We start from the raw sequence: 14,790 nt of genomic DNA on the forward strand, positions 1-14,790 counted from the left end.
TTTTCTCATGTCCTGTCACCTCGGTTAGCAGTGTGCCAATTATTCCGTGACTCACGGTGGTCAACTAAGTTTTACAAGTATTTTGTAATTAGTATTTCACAATTGTCTTCTGGGAACTATTATTCTATTTTCTTCTTTGTTTTTTTTAAACTTTTTCTTAACCTGTTATGATTATTTTATGCTTTAAAAAATATTTATTTAAAGTACTTTAAATTACCATTGTGTACGTGCTATATAAATAAACGTGCCTTGCCTAAATTTATTATGGCCCGCCCAGCCTGTAAATATATATATAGTAGTCATGTATATTGCCTATAGAGAGAGAGAGAGGGTGCGCGCCGCCAATGAGCGCGCTTGACCCTGAAGCATCAGCTTGGAGATCACGGTGACGCGCGTCGCAACCATAGACTGTAAAAAAAAAAAAAAAACAGTCGCAACACACGCAGCAGGCATCACGTAGTCTCGTAGACTAATATTCCTGGTGCACGAAACCTACAATTATATAACAGTCTACAAGATGTCCAAGCCACTGACGGACCAAGAGAAGAGGAAGCAAATTTCCGTGCGAGGTCTCGCCGGGGTTGAAAACGTCTCAGACCTCAAGACCAATTTTAATCGCCATCTGCACTTTACTTTGGTTAAGGACCGTAATGTTGCAACGAAGCGCGACTACTACTTCGCCCTGGCGCACACCGTGCGCGACCATTTGGTGGGAAGATGGATCCGGACTCAGCAGCATTACTACGAGAAAGACCCGAAAGTAAGAGACTCGAATGCCGCAGTTTCATCCTACAGATCGGGGCCGCACGTACACCACTGACAGGAGGGAGGAGGGGTCGGATCACGCATTAGGGGACATTATGTTGCGCAGTAGAGTAGCAACATTGCAAAATGTAAAAAGAAACATCTATATCCTTGTTGAAGGTTTAATATTGAGGTATTTGTATTGCACCAGGAAATGACGCTTAATGCTAATGTTTCAGCAGATGGTAGGGCTTTTTTTCAATAATTACATAATCTCTCCATGACTGATGTCAGGAGAGCCTTCATTCAATGTCCCGCAGAATGTATGAAGAGCTTTTCTATGTGCCCTTAACAAGTATCAACAGGTCTAATTATTTTTGAATCGTTGAGTGCGAGTTATTTCAATATGTGCACATTCTTATATTTAAACAAGTAGCAACAATCTAAAAACCCAATTTCTGTAATGCATATTCGAAACATCTTTCAGATTACAACGCTGAACCGCTGAATATACTCATTCCAGACGAAAACCTTATTTATTTAATTTTATTTTACATAATTTTAGACGTTACTCGTTTAAATTACAATTTTAAAATCTCCCATCGTTATATGATGTTGTTGTCATCATAATGTCATCACAATGTCATTATAATTGATGCGTACCTCATTGTGATTTTTTCTTTCTTGTGCTCATTTGCATACATAATTCTGATTGGTCCTTTCCATCTTACAACGTTCAGTACGTCGTCCAGTCCTAAAACCTGAAATAGGAAGGCTGGTTGTCACAAGGAGGCTAGTCAATCATTTTAGCCCTCATTAGCAACTTAGTAATGTCTACCACATACATTATTTTACTCATAAGTCCAAAACTGTAATTTTGCTTTGGGAAAGGAACGCATAAGTAATCACAAAACCGGATCTTACCTAATTCCTACTGGAAATTTAAAATTATATGTTCTCATTTTTTGTATTCTAAAATAATAATAAAAATACTTAAAGTAAAAAAAAAAAAAGATTGAAGGGTAGGATACTGTTGTATTTGGAATTTGTGTCATCTTTGTCTGGGTGGCTGGCATCCTGACAGAGTATTTAACCTTAAACGCTGACAGCTAATGCTGCTATTTTTACATGTGCCAGAGACACAGCACACAAACATCATTCTTTCCTAACCTTTATTATCATTTATAGACAATAGACTGAAATATCACAAGCTAGCTTTTGTTTACTAGCAAATCCTCCATGCTAGCTGTGTCATTGGGCAACCTTCAACGACTGAATGTTTTGCGCTGGCGGTCAATGAGGTCTCAAGACATGGAATACAGATTAGGCTTGTGTTGCGCACCTGTCACAATATTATTTGTCACTATTATTTGTCTGCTCAGCAGGGGCTTTTATGGCTCCTACTTCACTGTTGCTCAAAATGGCTCTCAGCTGTTGGTGTTAAGTATTAAAAAACACTTTTATTTAAAAAATGCTCTTCTTTTTCACTTTTAATTATCTTGTCTTCTTCTTTGTCTCCACTTGTAGCGTGTGTACTATCTTTCTCTGGAATTCTACATGGGTCGGACCCTTCAAAACACCATGGTAAACTTAGCTTTGGAGAATGCTTGTGACGAGGCCATCTATCAGGTGAGAGGAGATATGTACAATTGAACACTGCAAAAAGCAAATAGTTCTGCTGGGATGACATATTTTTGTAGGCCAACACTGAAGTTAGCATCACCCTGCAACTTCCCTTGTCAAAAACCACAGTCTATGTCAAAAACATTCTGAACTTTTATGAATTCTGAAGCCTAAATACAAGTAAAAATCTAAACGTAGGCTATAAACAAATTACACCACGGTCGCATGATTTCAACGTCACCATCTCTAAGCTAAACATTTTCACTGATAGATTGAGTTAGAAAGAGCACAATTATAAACACAAGAGGCTGTGAAACGGACTAGTGTGGAGATGAGTTTACCTGTTCGACATGATGACATTTAACCTTTGTAATTCCATTTAGTCACTTATTAGCAACTGTCTTTTTAAAAGGGACATATCATGAAAATCTGACTTTTTCCATGTTTAAGTGCTATAATCGGGTCCCCGGTGCATTTACCAACCCAGTATCTTTGTTTTGGTAAGCCTTTCTCTGCAAGCATGTAAATAAGCCGATTTTCGCAGGGAGATTTCGCTCCCTTTCTGACGTAGGAAGGGGATCTTATTATAATTTTACCACCCCTTAATCTGCACGTTTCCACCCACGGCGCCACCATTTGGTTTTCACAAGCGACAACAGTGTAATTTAACACAATGGCAAAAGTTCCAGCAAAGCATGCAAACTGTTCTGTCGTTGGCTGCACAGACGAGCACTGAAGACTATTTGAACAAAAAATGTCACAGCTGTCTTATAAAGAGCTCAGGGAACTGTGTCAACTTGTGTTAAAGTTAAACATGACGTCACATGCAAGTCGATGAATTAATGTAACTCCACAACAACTACATAAATGTATCCACTAACCATTCAGAAATGTCCACACCCAAACATTTTTGCTCACACCCAAAAAGGGGCAAATTTGACAAGCTATAATAAGTTATCTGGGGGGTATTTTGAGCTGTAATTTCACAGACACATTCTGGGGACACCATAGATTTATATTACATCTTGTGAAAATGGGGATAATATGTCACCTTTAAAGACAATTGAAAGCTGTAAAAAATCATAATGGGCTATTAATATATATTTTATGTTATAGATTTTTATTTTATTTTAAACTGACATTATTTCAGGCATTTAACCAAAAAAAAAAAAAAAAAAAACAATAAAAAACAGAAATGGTAAAATGCTAACTTGTTTTAGGGTTTTGACCTACAAAAATATGCCATCCCTGCAGCACTCTATGGAAGTAAATAATTGTGTCATTTAAGCGCCCCTAGTGGGAACTGCAATCTGTGTGAGTGGCCACTCTACATAACAACATTGGCTCAACCAGTGGTGTGTATGGGGTGGGACTATATTCATTTGTCCAAATAGAGGAGATCTATAATACCTGGGGAACATTATCTGTTATTATTCCACTAACCTCAATACTTAACCTTTAAAAAATAATGTTGTATAAAGAAAAGAGGCCATTATCAGTAATTATCATCATCAGTGATAGCATAATCATAAATAGAGAAAGAGCATATGGAGGAGATCTGGTGCTATAGGTACTGTAATACTGATCATCTTGGATTAGCTGCCCCTGGTCCTTTAATCCAGTCATTAGAATATGAAATGCAAATCATTCTAGATCAGCACTGCTATGCTGAGAATGACGATAAAGATATGTTGATGACTCAAACTCAAAAACAAAGACTGCTTGGGAGGAGGAACTGGGACAACAATTCAGTGAGGAGTGGTGGCAAGAGGTCATTGATAGACTGAGTACTGTATCATCTTGTGCACGTCTTGTACTGATTCATTTCAAGGTTGTACACAGGGTCCATTTCTCCAAAGCAAGATTATCTGCAATTTTCCCTGGAGTAGAGGATAAATGTGAACGATGTCTTAACCCATGTTGTCATTTGAGCCACATTTTTTTTCTTTGTCCACGGTTACACGACTTTTGGTCTGGTTTCTTCAACATAATTTCAATTATAATAGGAATACACCTTCAACCTTGCCCCTTAATTGCTATTTTTGGGACCCCAGACAAATCAGATCAATTTAATTGGGCACAGAAAGAAATTCTCAAATTCACATCTTTATTGGCCAGACGTTGAATTCTCTTACAGTGGAAATCTCCAAATCCTCCATCAGTTTCACAGTGGCTTACTGATGCTATGCATTTCTTAAAACTTGAGAAAATTAAGTACGCAATGAGAGGAAACACTGACAAGTTTTTTTTATATCTGGCAGCCTTTTCTATCATATTTTGCAGACTTGCAAGTCTTACCAGACTAAGTCCTGTTATATTTTATATTTGTATATGATTTTAAGTGGCGGGGTGGGGTGGGGTGGTTTGGTTATGTCTTTTTCTTTTCTTGTTTTCTGTTATTTGTTTAAAATCTAAATTGTAAAAGTTGTCAATTCTATGTAACTCGATTCAGTTTTCAATAAAAATATGTTGCAAAAAAAAAAAAGATATGTTGATGAAAGATGAAACCATGCAACAGGGCATGTTTTGTACTCTGAGAAGTTATTCACCGGATTTGGTCCTGCCTGGCTCTCATATTCTGGTTCTTCTCAGTTGGGTCTGGATATGGAGGAGCTGCAGGACATGGAGGAGGATGCTGGCCTGGGCAACGGAGGCCTTGGTCGACTGGCAGGTGAACTCAGTCTCTTTAAACGTGCTGATCACAAGTTTAATGGAGGCTTGCGCTGTCGAGTTGGTGCTTTGATTCACTTTAATTTCTCTTCCTCTTCAGCTTGCTTCCTGGACTCCATGGCAACTTTGGGCCTGGCAGCGTATGGATATGGAATCCGTTATGAGTTTGGAATCTTTAATCAGAAAATCGTGAAGGGCTGGCAGGTAAAACAAACTTGCAACAATATCTCAGTGAAATGTATTTCTTTTCCTTTGATGCATTTGGATCTTAGTAAACAACTGACATCATGTGACAGGTGGAGGAGGCGGATGATTGGCTGCGCTATGGAAACCCTTGGGAAAAAGCCCGGCCTGAGTACATGCGTCCTGTGCATTTCTATGGTCGGGTGGAGCACCACCCTGATGGAGTGAAATGGGTGGACACACAGGTAAGAGCATAGAAACAATGTATCTACATTTAATTGTTATGGAAATGCCATTTTTCATATTGTAAAATAATTTTTTTCTTGTACATTACTGTTCAAAAGTTTGGAGTCAATAAGATTTTTGCTTTTAAAGGAAATTAATATTTCATTCAGCAAGAAAGATGGTTTAAAAGTGACAGTAAGGACATAATGTTGCAAAATATAAAGCATAATGTTAAATGCTGTTTTTTGGATTGTCTATTTATCCACGAATCCTGAAAATATGTATCATGCTTTCCACAAAACTATTAAGCTGCACAACTGTTTTCAACACTGATAATTATAAGAAATGTTTCTTGAGCAGCAAATCAGAATATTAGAATGATTTCTGAAGGATCATGTGACACTGAAGACTGGAGTAATGATGCTGAAAATTCAGCTTTGCATCAGGAATCAATTATATATATAAAAAATAATAATGTTATTTTAAATTGTAATAATATTAATGTATTTTTTATCAAATAAATGCAGCTTTGGTGAGCATAAAATCTTACAGACCCCAAACGTTTGAACTGAGTGTACATCAGGAAGTTCAGTAGAGCTAAAGCAGAACGGCCAATATGCAACGCAAGACTCAGATGCTACATGCTGTAGAATTGTGTCATTTTTACCGATGTATCTCTATGTTTTCCTATTAAATCTGTTCCTGTTTGGCTCACCAGGTGATCCTTGCTCTCCCTTATGACACACCTGTCCCGGGATACAGAAACAACATTGTTAACACAATGAGGCTCTGGTCTGCCAAAGCTCCATGTGAATTCCATCTCAAAGACTGTGAGTTCTCTTCAATCAATCAGTCAATGATCATCAGACATTTTAACCAACCATAAGCTTTATCTTATATAATAACTTGTAATATTATTTATAAAATCAACTCTGATCTATTCCATTTGTGTCCATATACACAACTGTTCAAAGGTTTGTGGTCAGTAAGATTTTTTCTTGTTTTTGAAAAAAAAGGTCTCATGCTCACCAAGGCTGCATTTTTTTAAATCAAAAATACAACAAAAACAGTCATATTTTGAAATAGTGAATTTATTTCAACAAAATTGTACTGACCCCAAACTGTTGAATGGGTATACTGTATCTTTGAGCCTTATATCTTATGACTGACTTTCTGTCTTCCTGAACAGTTAATGTTGGTGGTTACATCCAGGCCGTTCTGGATAAGAATCTAGCTGAGAACATCTCTCGTGTGCTTTACCCTAACGACAACGTGAGTGCATCTCAAGCGGTTCATATTAAGAAACAAATCGCATGACTCTTGGAGCCTAAATGTAAACGAATCCTCCTGTTTGTGTATGTCAGTTCTTTGAGGGGAAAGAGTTGCGTCTGAAGCAGGAGTATTTTGTGGTGGCTGCAACTCTCCAAGACATCATCCGCAGGTTCAAAGCTTCCAAGTTCGGCTCAATTGAGGAAGTGCGCATGGATCTGACCACACTGCCAGATAAGGTAGGACATCCCTGGAGCACTTTGTTTTATGTTAAGATGCTGGGGTGTAGAGAACATTCAACACAATTCACATTGAATCTGGTGTCGTTTATTCATATTAATGAGACTTAATGCATTGGGATAAACAAAATTGGTTTCACATTTAAAAACTACTACAGAGATTCTTTGCTTTTTCTGTCGTTCAGGTTGCTATACAGCTGAATGACACTCATCCTGCAATGGCCATCCCTGAACTGATGAGAATACTGATGGATGACGAGAAGCTGAACTGGGACACGGTGAGTGGGAAATTCACGTCTTCTCTTTAACATGCTTAAAAAAGGATTTGCAGTCAAACTGTAGGACTATTCAGTTGGTTGATAAAAGGGTAATACAGGGTCATAAAGCAACACTTTGCAATAATTTTTTTTTTTGTTAACATTAGTAAATGCATTAGCTATCATGAACGAACGTTGAGCAATATATATATTTTAAAGCATTTATTAATCTTACTTAATGGTAGATAGTACAAATAGTTCACAGTGCATTATGGTAACAAATACAACTTTTGATTAAAAATGTATTAGCAAATGGTGAAATTACATTGACTAACATTAATAAATGTTGTACACTCTTAGAAATAAAGGTTCTTTATTGCCATTTATGGTTCCATGAAGAACCTCTAACATTCATTGCACAAAAGTTTTTTCATCATTGAAAAAGGTTCTTTAGAAGAAAAAATGGTTCTTTCTGCTCACTGAACGTTTTTTTGAGGAAACAAAAATTGTTCTTCTATGGTATTGCTGTGAAAACCCTCTTTTGGAACCTTGATTTTAAAGAGTTGACGTATTTCATTATTAGTTCATGTTAACCAATGTAGTTAACTAATGTTAACAAATGAACCCTTATTGTGAAGTGTTACCATACATAAAGTTTAAATTTCTAGAATGAAAATTTGCCCATGTAGACCAACACCATAATGTTGTACTACTCTACTTCTTCTAATTTTTCTTTCTCTCTCACTCTCCTGTGACTTTCTGTCATTCTCTTTTTCTTTTCAGGCGTGGGACATCACTGTGCGTACTTGTGCATATACTAACCACACTGTTTTACCAGAAGCTCTGGAACGCTGGCCCGTTGACCTGTTCCAAAACCTTCTCCCCCGTCACCTAGAGATCATCTACGAGATTAACCGACGTCACCTGGAGGTCAGACATTATCTTCATGGAACATTGCATTTGAAATTTATTGTAGATAAAAAAAAAAAAAATGTTTTTTGAAGGGGTTGGGAGATCTGTTACTCACTGCATTGGGAATGTAGGACTGTGTTGACTCCAAATAAGGAGTAAATTGTGCTGTGTGAGGTTATTTAAACAACCTCCTCTGCTCTGCATGACTCAGCTTCCAGTAAATCTCAGATGAAGAAAAGTAACTTCCCATGTACATTTCACTCTGTTTTGACCTTACATTTTCTTTCCTGTTTCTTAGCGGATCTCTGCGCTCTACCCTGGTGATTTTGACCGTATGAGACGCATGTCTCTCATTGAGGAGGGAGGTCAGAAGAAGATCAACATGGCTCATCTCTGCATCGTTGGCTCTCATGCAGTCAATGGCGTGGCACAAATCCACTCCGACATTATTAAAGACACTGTGTATGTCTCCTAACTTTTTTTAAATATTAGAATACACAGTAGCCTCAAAAAGTATCTGGACACTTACGCCACATTTAAAAAATATATAATACTGTTCAAAATTTGGGTTTTTAATTTTTTAACAATGAGATTTTTAATGTTTTAATATAAAAAATACAGTAGAAACAGTAATATTATTGGGAAATATTATTACAATCCAAATCAACTGTTTTCTAGTTAATATATTTTATTTTAATATATTATTGTGATGGCAAAGCTGAATTTTCAGCATTAAATAGTAAATAGTAATTTAAAGTTTAAAATGCCTTTACTGTCACTTTTGATCAATTTAATGCATCCATGCTGAAAAATTGCATTCATTTCTTTCAAATAAAGCCTAAACTTTGAACGGTAGTGTATAAACCAAGTAGCATTTATTTTAAAGAAACAAAGCACAAGCATTGTTGTCCAGTGCAATGACATTCATACATTTGCAAATTAAATGTCCAAATTTATATCAACAATATGTAATTCCAAATGCACGATTTTTTGTCCCTCTTTATGACTTAATCACATTGCCTCAGAATTAGCCCTGGTGAATAACTCTCAGATGTTTACGGCTAAAAAAACGTTGTATCTAATTTGGTGGGCTTGATTCTGTGTACAGTTTTAAGGACTTCTATGAAGTGGACCCAGAGAAGTTTCAGAACAAGACCAATGGTATCACACCTCGTCGCTGGCTTGTCATGTGTAACCCTGGACTGGCAGAGGTTATCGCTGAGGTGAGGAACATTGCTGATAAGAAAAAAAAGTTATCATTACATGTGGAAACACTACTGAGGAACATACAAAAAGTACCATAACCTTCGGAAATACATTTTGGAAGCTTCAGGAAAGCCATTCAAGAGTCATTATTGACCGAAAATCCCTGTCTTATGTTAATCGCTAGAGAATTGGAGAGGACTACATTCGCGACCTATGCCAGCTGAAGAAACTCTTGAAGTTTGTGGATGATGATGCTTTAATTCGAGACATTGCTAAAGTCAAACAGGTGAGACAGAATCCACTTTCAAAATGAACTTCAGTGCAATAATCATAATTTATATGAGAATGATGAACATTACATGGCATATCTGTTGCTTTGCTGTTTTCAGGAGAATAAAATGAAATTTGCAGCGCTTCTAGAGGAACAATACAAGGTGAAGATTAACCCAAACTCCATGTTTGATGTCCACGTGAAGAGGATCCATGAATACAAAAGGCAGCTGTTGAACTGTCTGCACATCATCACCCTCTACAACCGTAAGTTTCTCTTGAAACAGCTAATTATTTCTCTTTTTACAAGTTTCGAAACAAACTAATGCATAACTCTAGCATGCTACTGGAAAGTTTGAAACATTAATTGCATAACTTTTTACATAATTTTTTTTGTTTTAGTAGGCAGTATGCAGTGTGTACTGTGCCGTATACACTAAGCGGAAAGCTAGTATTCCTTTCCCAAGATAGCCTACACTGAAAAACACTAGGCTGAAGCCTAGTCCCAGATTAAAATGCATGTTTGAACTGTTTTAACTGAAAGCATCTTACACTGACATCTCTTAAAATATGTCAGTGCCTTTGTTTTGTCTCAAGATGCACACCAGTAATGTTTTTTCTAAGACATGTTTATTAAAGCTATTTAGATGTACTAATTGAACAAAGGCCTAATCTTGCCTTAATCTAAGCCCTGCCTGTGAAACCGGGCCCTGGTGTAGGATTTTTTAAAACAATTTTCACTCAGAAATTACTTATAAATTTCACAAATAATAATTGTTAAAATAACTGTTTTGTCTGATCAGGCATCAAGAAGGAGCCTAACAAGGCCTGGACTCCAAGGACAATTATGATTGGAGGAAAGGTGAGAATGATCACTTCACTGACCAGTCCGATCTGTTCTACTGAAATCTGAATGCTAATTGGTTAAATCATGCATCTTCAAGGCCGCCCCCGGGTATCACACAGCTAAGATGATCATCAAACTGATCACGGCAATTGGAGAAGTGGTAAATAATGATAGTGTGGTGGGAGATCGTCTGAAAGTCATCTTCCTTGAGAACTACAAGGTTACCCTGGCTGAGAAAGGTAGCATGCAAACTTACTAACAGATTTTAATATTGGATTAGCTTCTTGTATTATTATTCTGCTTACTTCTTTCTGTCGTTTTACAGTCATCCCCGCGGCTGACCTGTCCGAGCAGATCTCCACAGCAGGAACAGAAGCTTCTGGAACAGGCAACATGAAGTTCATGCTGAATGGAGCTCTGACCATCGGCACCATGGATGGGGCTAACGTGGAGATGGCTGAAGAGGCGGGAGAGGAGAACCTCTTCATCTTCGGCATGAGAGTGAAGGATGTGGAAGCTTTGGATAAGAAAGGGTGACGACATAAGCTTCAATGAACAATATTTCTGAATAGCAGTAGTCTAGTTCTTTTAGTGCATTCATTTATTAATGTTTACAAAAAGTTTATCCATTAAAATGTATTTTATTAAAACGTCATCCACTTAAATAGATGTAGTCATTAGCAAAATAAGGAAGAAATTAAATTAGTGTTGTTCATTTTTTGAACTAAAGGAAAGGTTACAAATGAGGGTATTAGATACAGTCTTGTTTAACTTAACTGAAGTTTGTTTATTTCCAGATACGATGCCATGGAGTATTATAACCGCATTCCAGAACTGAAACAAGCTATGGATCAGATTTCTAAAGGATTCTTCAGCCCTGCAGAGCCTGACCAGTTTCAAGACATTGTCAAGATGCTGATGCACCATGACAGGTAAGAAAAAACGAAAAAAACTCATAGTTGTGATTTAATAATAATACACTCTCTTTCGCACACAGTCACTGTTTAATACTGATCATATAAATTACATTTTGGTTGTGATTGCAGGTTCAAGGTGTTTGCTGACTATGAAGACTACATTAAAAGTCAGGAGAAAGTCAGCGCCTTGTATAAGGTTTGTATTAAAACAATATGATATTGTATGACGCCAGTCATGTTTCAGTGTTTGTCAGGAAGTTGAGTCAGTAATATTTTACTTTTATTCAGTAAGAATGCATTAAATTAAGATATATACATACATACATACATATAAAGATAATGCAGCCTTGATGAACATAAGATACTTTTTTTTTTTTTTTCAAAAACAGCCCCCAAACTTTTGAACGGTAGTGTATGTGAACAGGATGAGCGATTAATACTTTTGGTCGATTTTACCTACATTTTAAATGTGTTTATTTGCTACCATTTTTATTTTGTTTTATTAGGAGTACACTAGCATGTAATTTTACATTCATGATAGCTTTTCCATCAGTTTATTTGGAAATATGTGATACAATTCACTCGAAATGTATAGATGGAAATAGTACTTAACGTTCATTGTTCTGAAAGGACTTTACACAACAGAAACACAACAATGCTGGAACTGACTCGAAGCTTGTTTCTCTTCCTGATTCTCAAACAGAATACTAAGGAATGGACCAAGATGGTCATCCACAACATTGCTGGTTGTGGCAAGTTCTCCAGTGACCGCACCATCGGCCAGTACGCCCGTGAGATCTGGGGCATGGAGCCTAGTCTGGAGAAGATCGCAGCCCCAGACGATCCCCGCTAAGTCCTTCCACAATATCAAAATCTTCCGATGTTGTAGCTGTTCTCACATTGAATTTATTTAACATTGTGAAGATGTATAAAGGTGATTTTACCGTTGACATGTCATAGGAGATGTTAATCCATCTTCTCGTCAGACAGCCTCACACAATTTCTCTGCATCCCTGCTCCCGCAACGAGCTGTCAGCGCATCTAGTTTTGTGGCATGTTTAAATACAGGTGTAAGAATGTTAGATTTCCTGTGAAGTATTATGAAAAGGTGTGATGTATTTGTCTATCCACATCAGCAGAATAGCACAGCCTCATCCCGAAGAACCGAACATACACTGTGAGGTCAAAGCATAGCAAAAACCTTTCTGTATTTTGCCACATTTCACAGCATGATGGTGACTGTTATGGAATTTCAGAAACCACCTTAATGCGGTCTCTTTTGTGTTTTATGGCAAAATGTTTGAATTGAGAATTTTAGACTGATTATTTTTTGGCTGTTTTAGTTTCCGACAGGCAGTTATTACATGAGCACTTTGGGCTTAGGTTATGACTGTAATTGTACCATATTCAATGTATAATTCCTGCTAGACATGTCCGTCACGAACTCTGACTGCTTGAACTACCTGCCTTAACCATAATATGAGTGTTGTTTGTGTATGTTTAGGTGTAAATCTCTGCCTGTCTCTCATTGGCCTGTTGGTGCTCATGTGTTCTTCCACCCGCAGAGCTCCTCACTTTAGCACTTTAGTCATGATCTGTCAATTTTGTCCTCGAGAAGCATTGTACTGTAGCTCTTTCCACATATACTGCTGTAACTCTGGTTTTCACACCACAAAATAAGACCTGCAGGATTGATGGGGCCCTGTATGAAACTTTGCTTTGAGTCCAGTGAAACTAATATAGCACTAAAGTGTGATTCTCCATACTTGCCAGGCTGCATTCAAGAGCCTGAAATGTATTTACTCAGATATATTATTATAGACTTGTATTCTTAGAATAGGAAACAAAGATGTAACAAGGATGTACTGAGCATTGCTTTTGGATTTGCTGGAAGTGAGCAGACAATACTTCAAATCGATAATTAAACTGGACATGAATTGCTGGTTTAGTGATAAAGGAGTAGGATTTTATCTCTAGTTCCTGGTCACCCCTTCATAGACTTGACAACCTAACCTGCAACTTTTGTTAACAGCTTTAACAATCTGATAATGTTCTCTCTGAATGTTTGCCCCTATTGTGGGTGACAACGCACACCAAACAGTCTGGTTGATACCCTTGAAGAGAGACAAAATGAGAAATAAAAGATGAAGAAATGATTTGCTGTTTCTGCTTTTTGCAAGTATTCTTATGTTGGTCTTACATGTGACAATACAGAATGTTTAAAGGGATAGTTCACCCAAAAATGAAAATGTTGTCATAATTTACTCACCCTCATGTTATGCCAAACCTGTATGATATTCTTTCTTCTGTTGATTCAACTGTTAAACTGTTTGATTACCAACATTCTTCAAAATATCTTCTTTTGTGTTCAGTAGAAGAAACAAACACATACAGGTTTAGAACAACTTGAGGGTGAGTAAATGATGACAACATGTTCCTTTTTGGGTGAACTATGATATCCTTTTAATATACACTATTGTTAAAGAGTTGGTTTAAAGATTGTTAAAGATATAGATTTATAAACTATAATGTTGTAAATGTATTTCTATTTAAAGGTATAGCGGAGGATTTTCCCGAATTTTAGAAAAGAACCGCCCTCTTCACTTTTTGAAAAAATGCACATGCGCAACACTCTACCTGCTCCCGAGAGGGAACGCCTATTAAACGTATGCACGAGCTAATCATAGCTTACATTAGCTTTTACTAGCAGTGATTTTAAATGGATTTCTCCAAATAGCATGCCAAACTTTACCTGTCAAGTAGAAACTTCGCGACTAAGGCATCAGTGGGAAGCCCAACCTGTGTTTTAAGCGCACGCCATCATCGTGTGAATCGTGTGCACGAGCACGTACGACGGCCTTAGTAAACATATCACCAGAATGATTGACACTTAGGAGGACCAATAGTCTTGATGATCCACCTGGAAAAAGAAAATTCTCCGCTATACCTTTAAATAACTGATTTCTACTTTAATATATCTTAACATATCTTAAATTATTCCTGTGACATCAAAGCTGAATGTTCAGCATCATTACGCCAGTCATCAGTCACATGATCCTTCAGAAATCATTCTAATATGCTGATTCGCTGCTCAAGAAACATTTCCTGTTATTATCAAAGAATACAGAATTAATAGATGGATAGAGATCAAAAGAACAGCATTTATTTGAAAAAGAAGTCTCAACTGTCACTTTTGATCAATTTCTTAATGCATCCTTGCTGAATAAAACAATTTGTTTCTAAAATAAATCTAAAATATGTGACATTTAATGGGTTGCCTACATTATGCATTCCAACCAGACATTTTTAAATACAGTTGCAGTTCTTTCAAATGGTTTTGAAATTATTTTTAAAAAATACAAATGTATTATTAATTATACAATACAATATACAATACAATGATAGCTACAATAAAAACAAAATGAACC

At 36.9% G+C, this 14,790-nt stretch overlaps 1 protein-coding gene across 1 annotated transcript; it reads left to right on the forward strand.

Moving 5' to 3' along the window:
- The first annotated feature begins 317 nt into the window (after nt 1-317).
- pygmb (phosphorylase, glycogen, muscle b) lies at nt 318-12,691 on the forward strand. Its single transcript, XM_079866196.1, has 20 exons — nt 318-760; nt 2,272-2,373; nt 4,960-5,038; nt 5,138-5,241; nt 5,334-5,465; nt 6,164-6,275; nt 6,635-6,717; nt 6,810-6,953; nt 7,139-7,231; nt 7,994-8,140; nt 8,421-8,584; nt 9,231-9,345; nt 9,513-9,614; nt 9,718-9,865; nt 10,402-10,460; nt 10,543-10,684; nt 10,771-10,978; nt 11,243-11,377; nt 11,492-11,558; nt 12,066-12,691. The coding sequence occupies exons 1-20, from the start codon at nt 518-520 to the stop codon at nt 12,213-12,215; spliced, it is 2,529 nt and encodes an 842-aa protein (XP_079722322.1). The 5' UTR covers nt 318-517; the 3' UTR covers nt 12,216-12,691.
- The last annotated feature ends 2,099 nt before the right edge of the window (nt 12,692-14,790 follow it).

This window comes from Squalius cephalus, assembly GCF_949319135.1.
Source record: "Squalius cephalus genome assembly, chromosome: 3".
In the NCBI taxonomy this organism is placed as follows: Eukaryota; Metazoa; Chordata; class Actinopteri; order Cypriniformes; family Leuciscidae; genus Squalius; species Squalius cephalus.

Excerpts from the sequence above, each read along its gene's own strand:
- pygmb (XM_079866196.1), top strand. The coding sequence starts at position 518 with ATGTCCAAGCCACTGACGGACCAAGAGAAGAGGAAGCAAATTTCCGTG. Across the intron at positions 6,954-7,138 it reads TGACCACACTGCCAGATAAG|GTTGCTATACAGCTGAATGA; the intron begins GTAGGACATCCC and ends TCTGTCGTTCAG. Across the intron at positions 10,979-11,242 it reads GAAGCTTTGGATAAGAAAGG|ATACGATGCCATGGAGTATT; the intron begins GTGACGACATAA and ends GTTTATTTCCAG.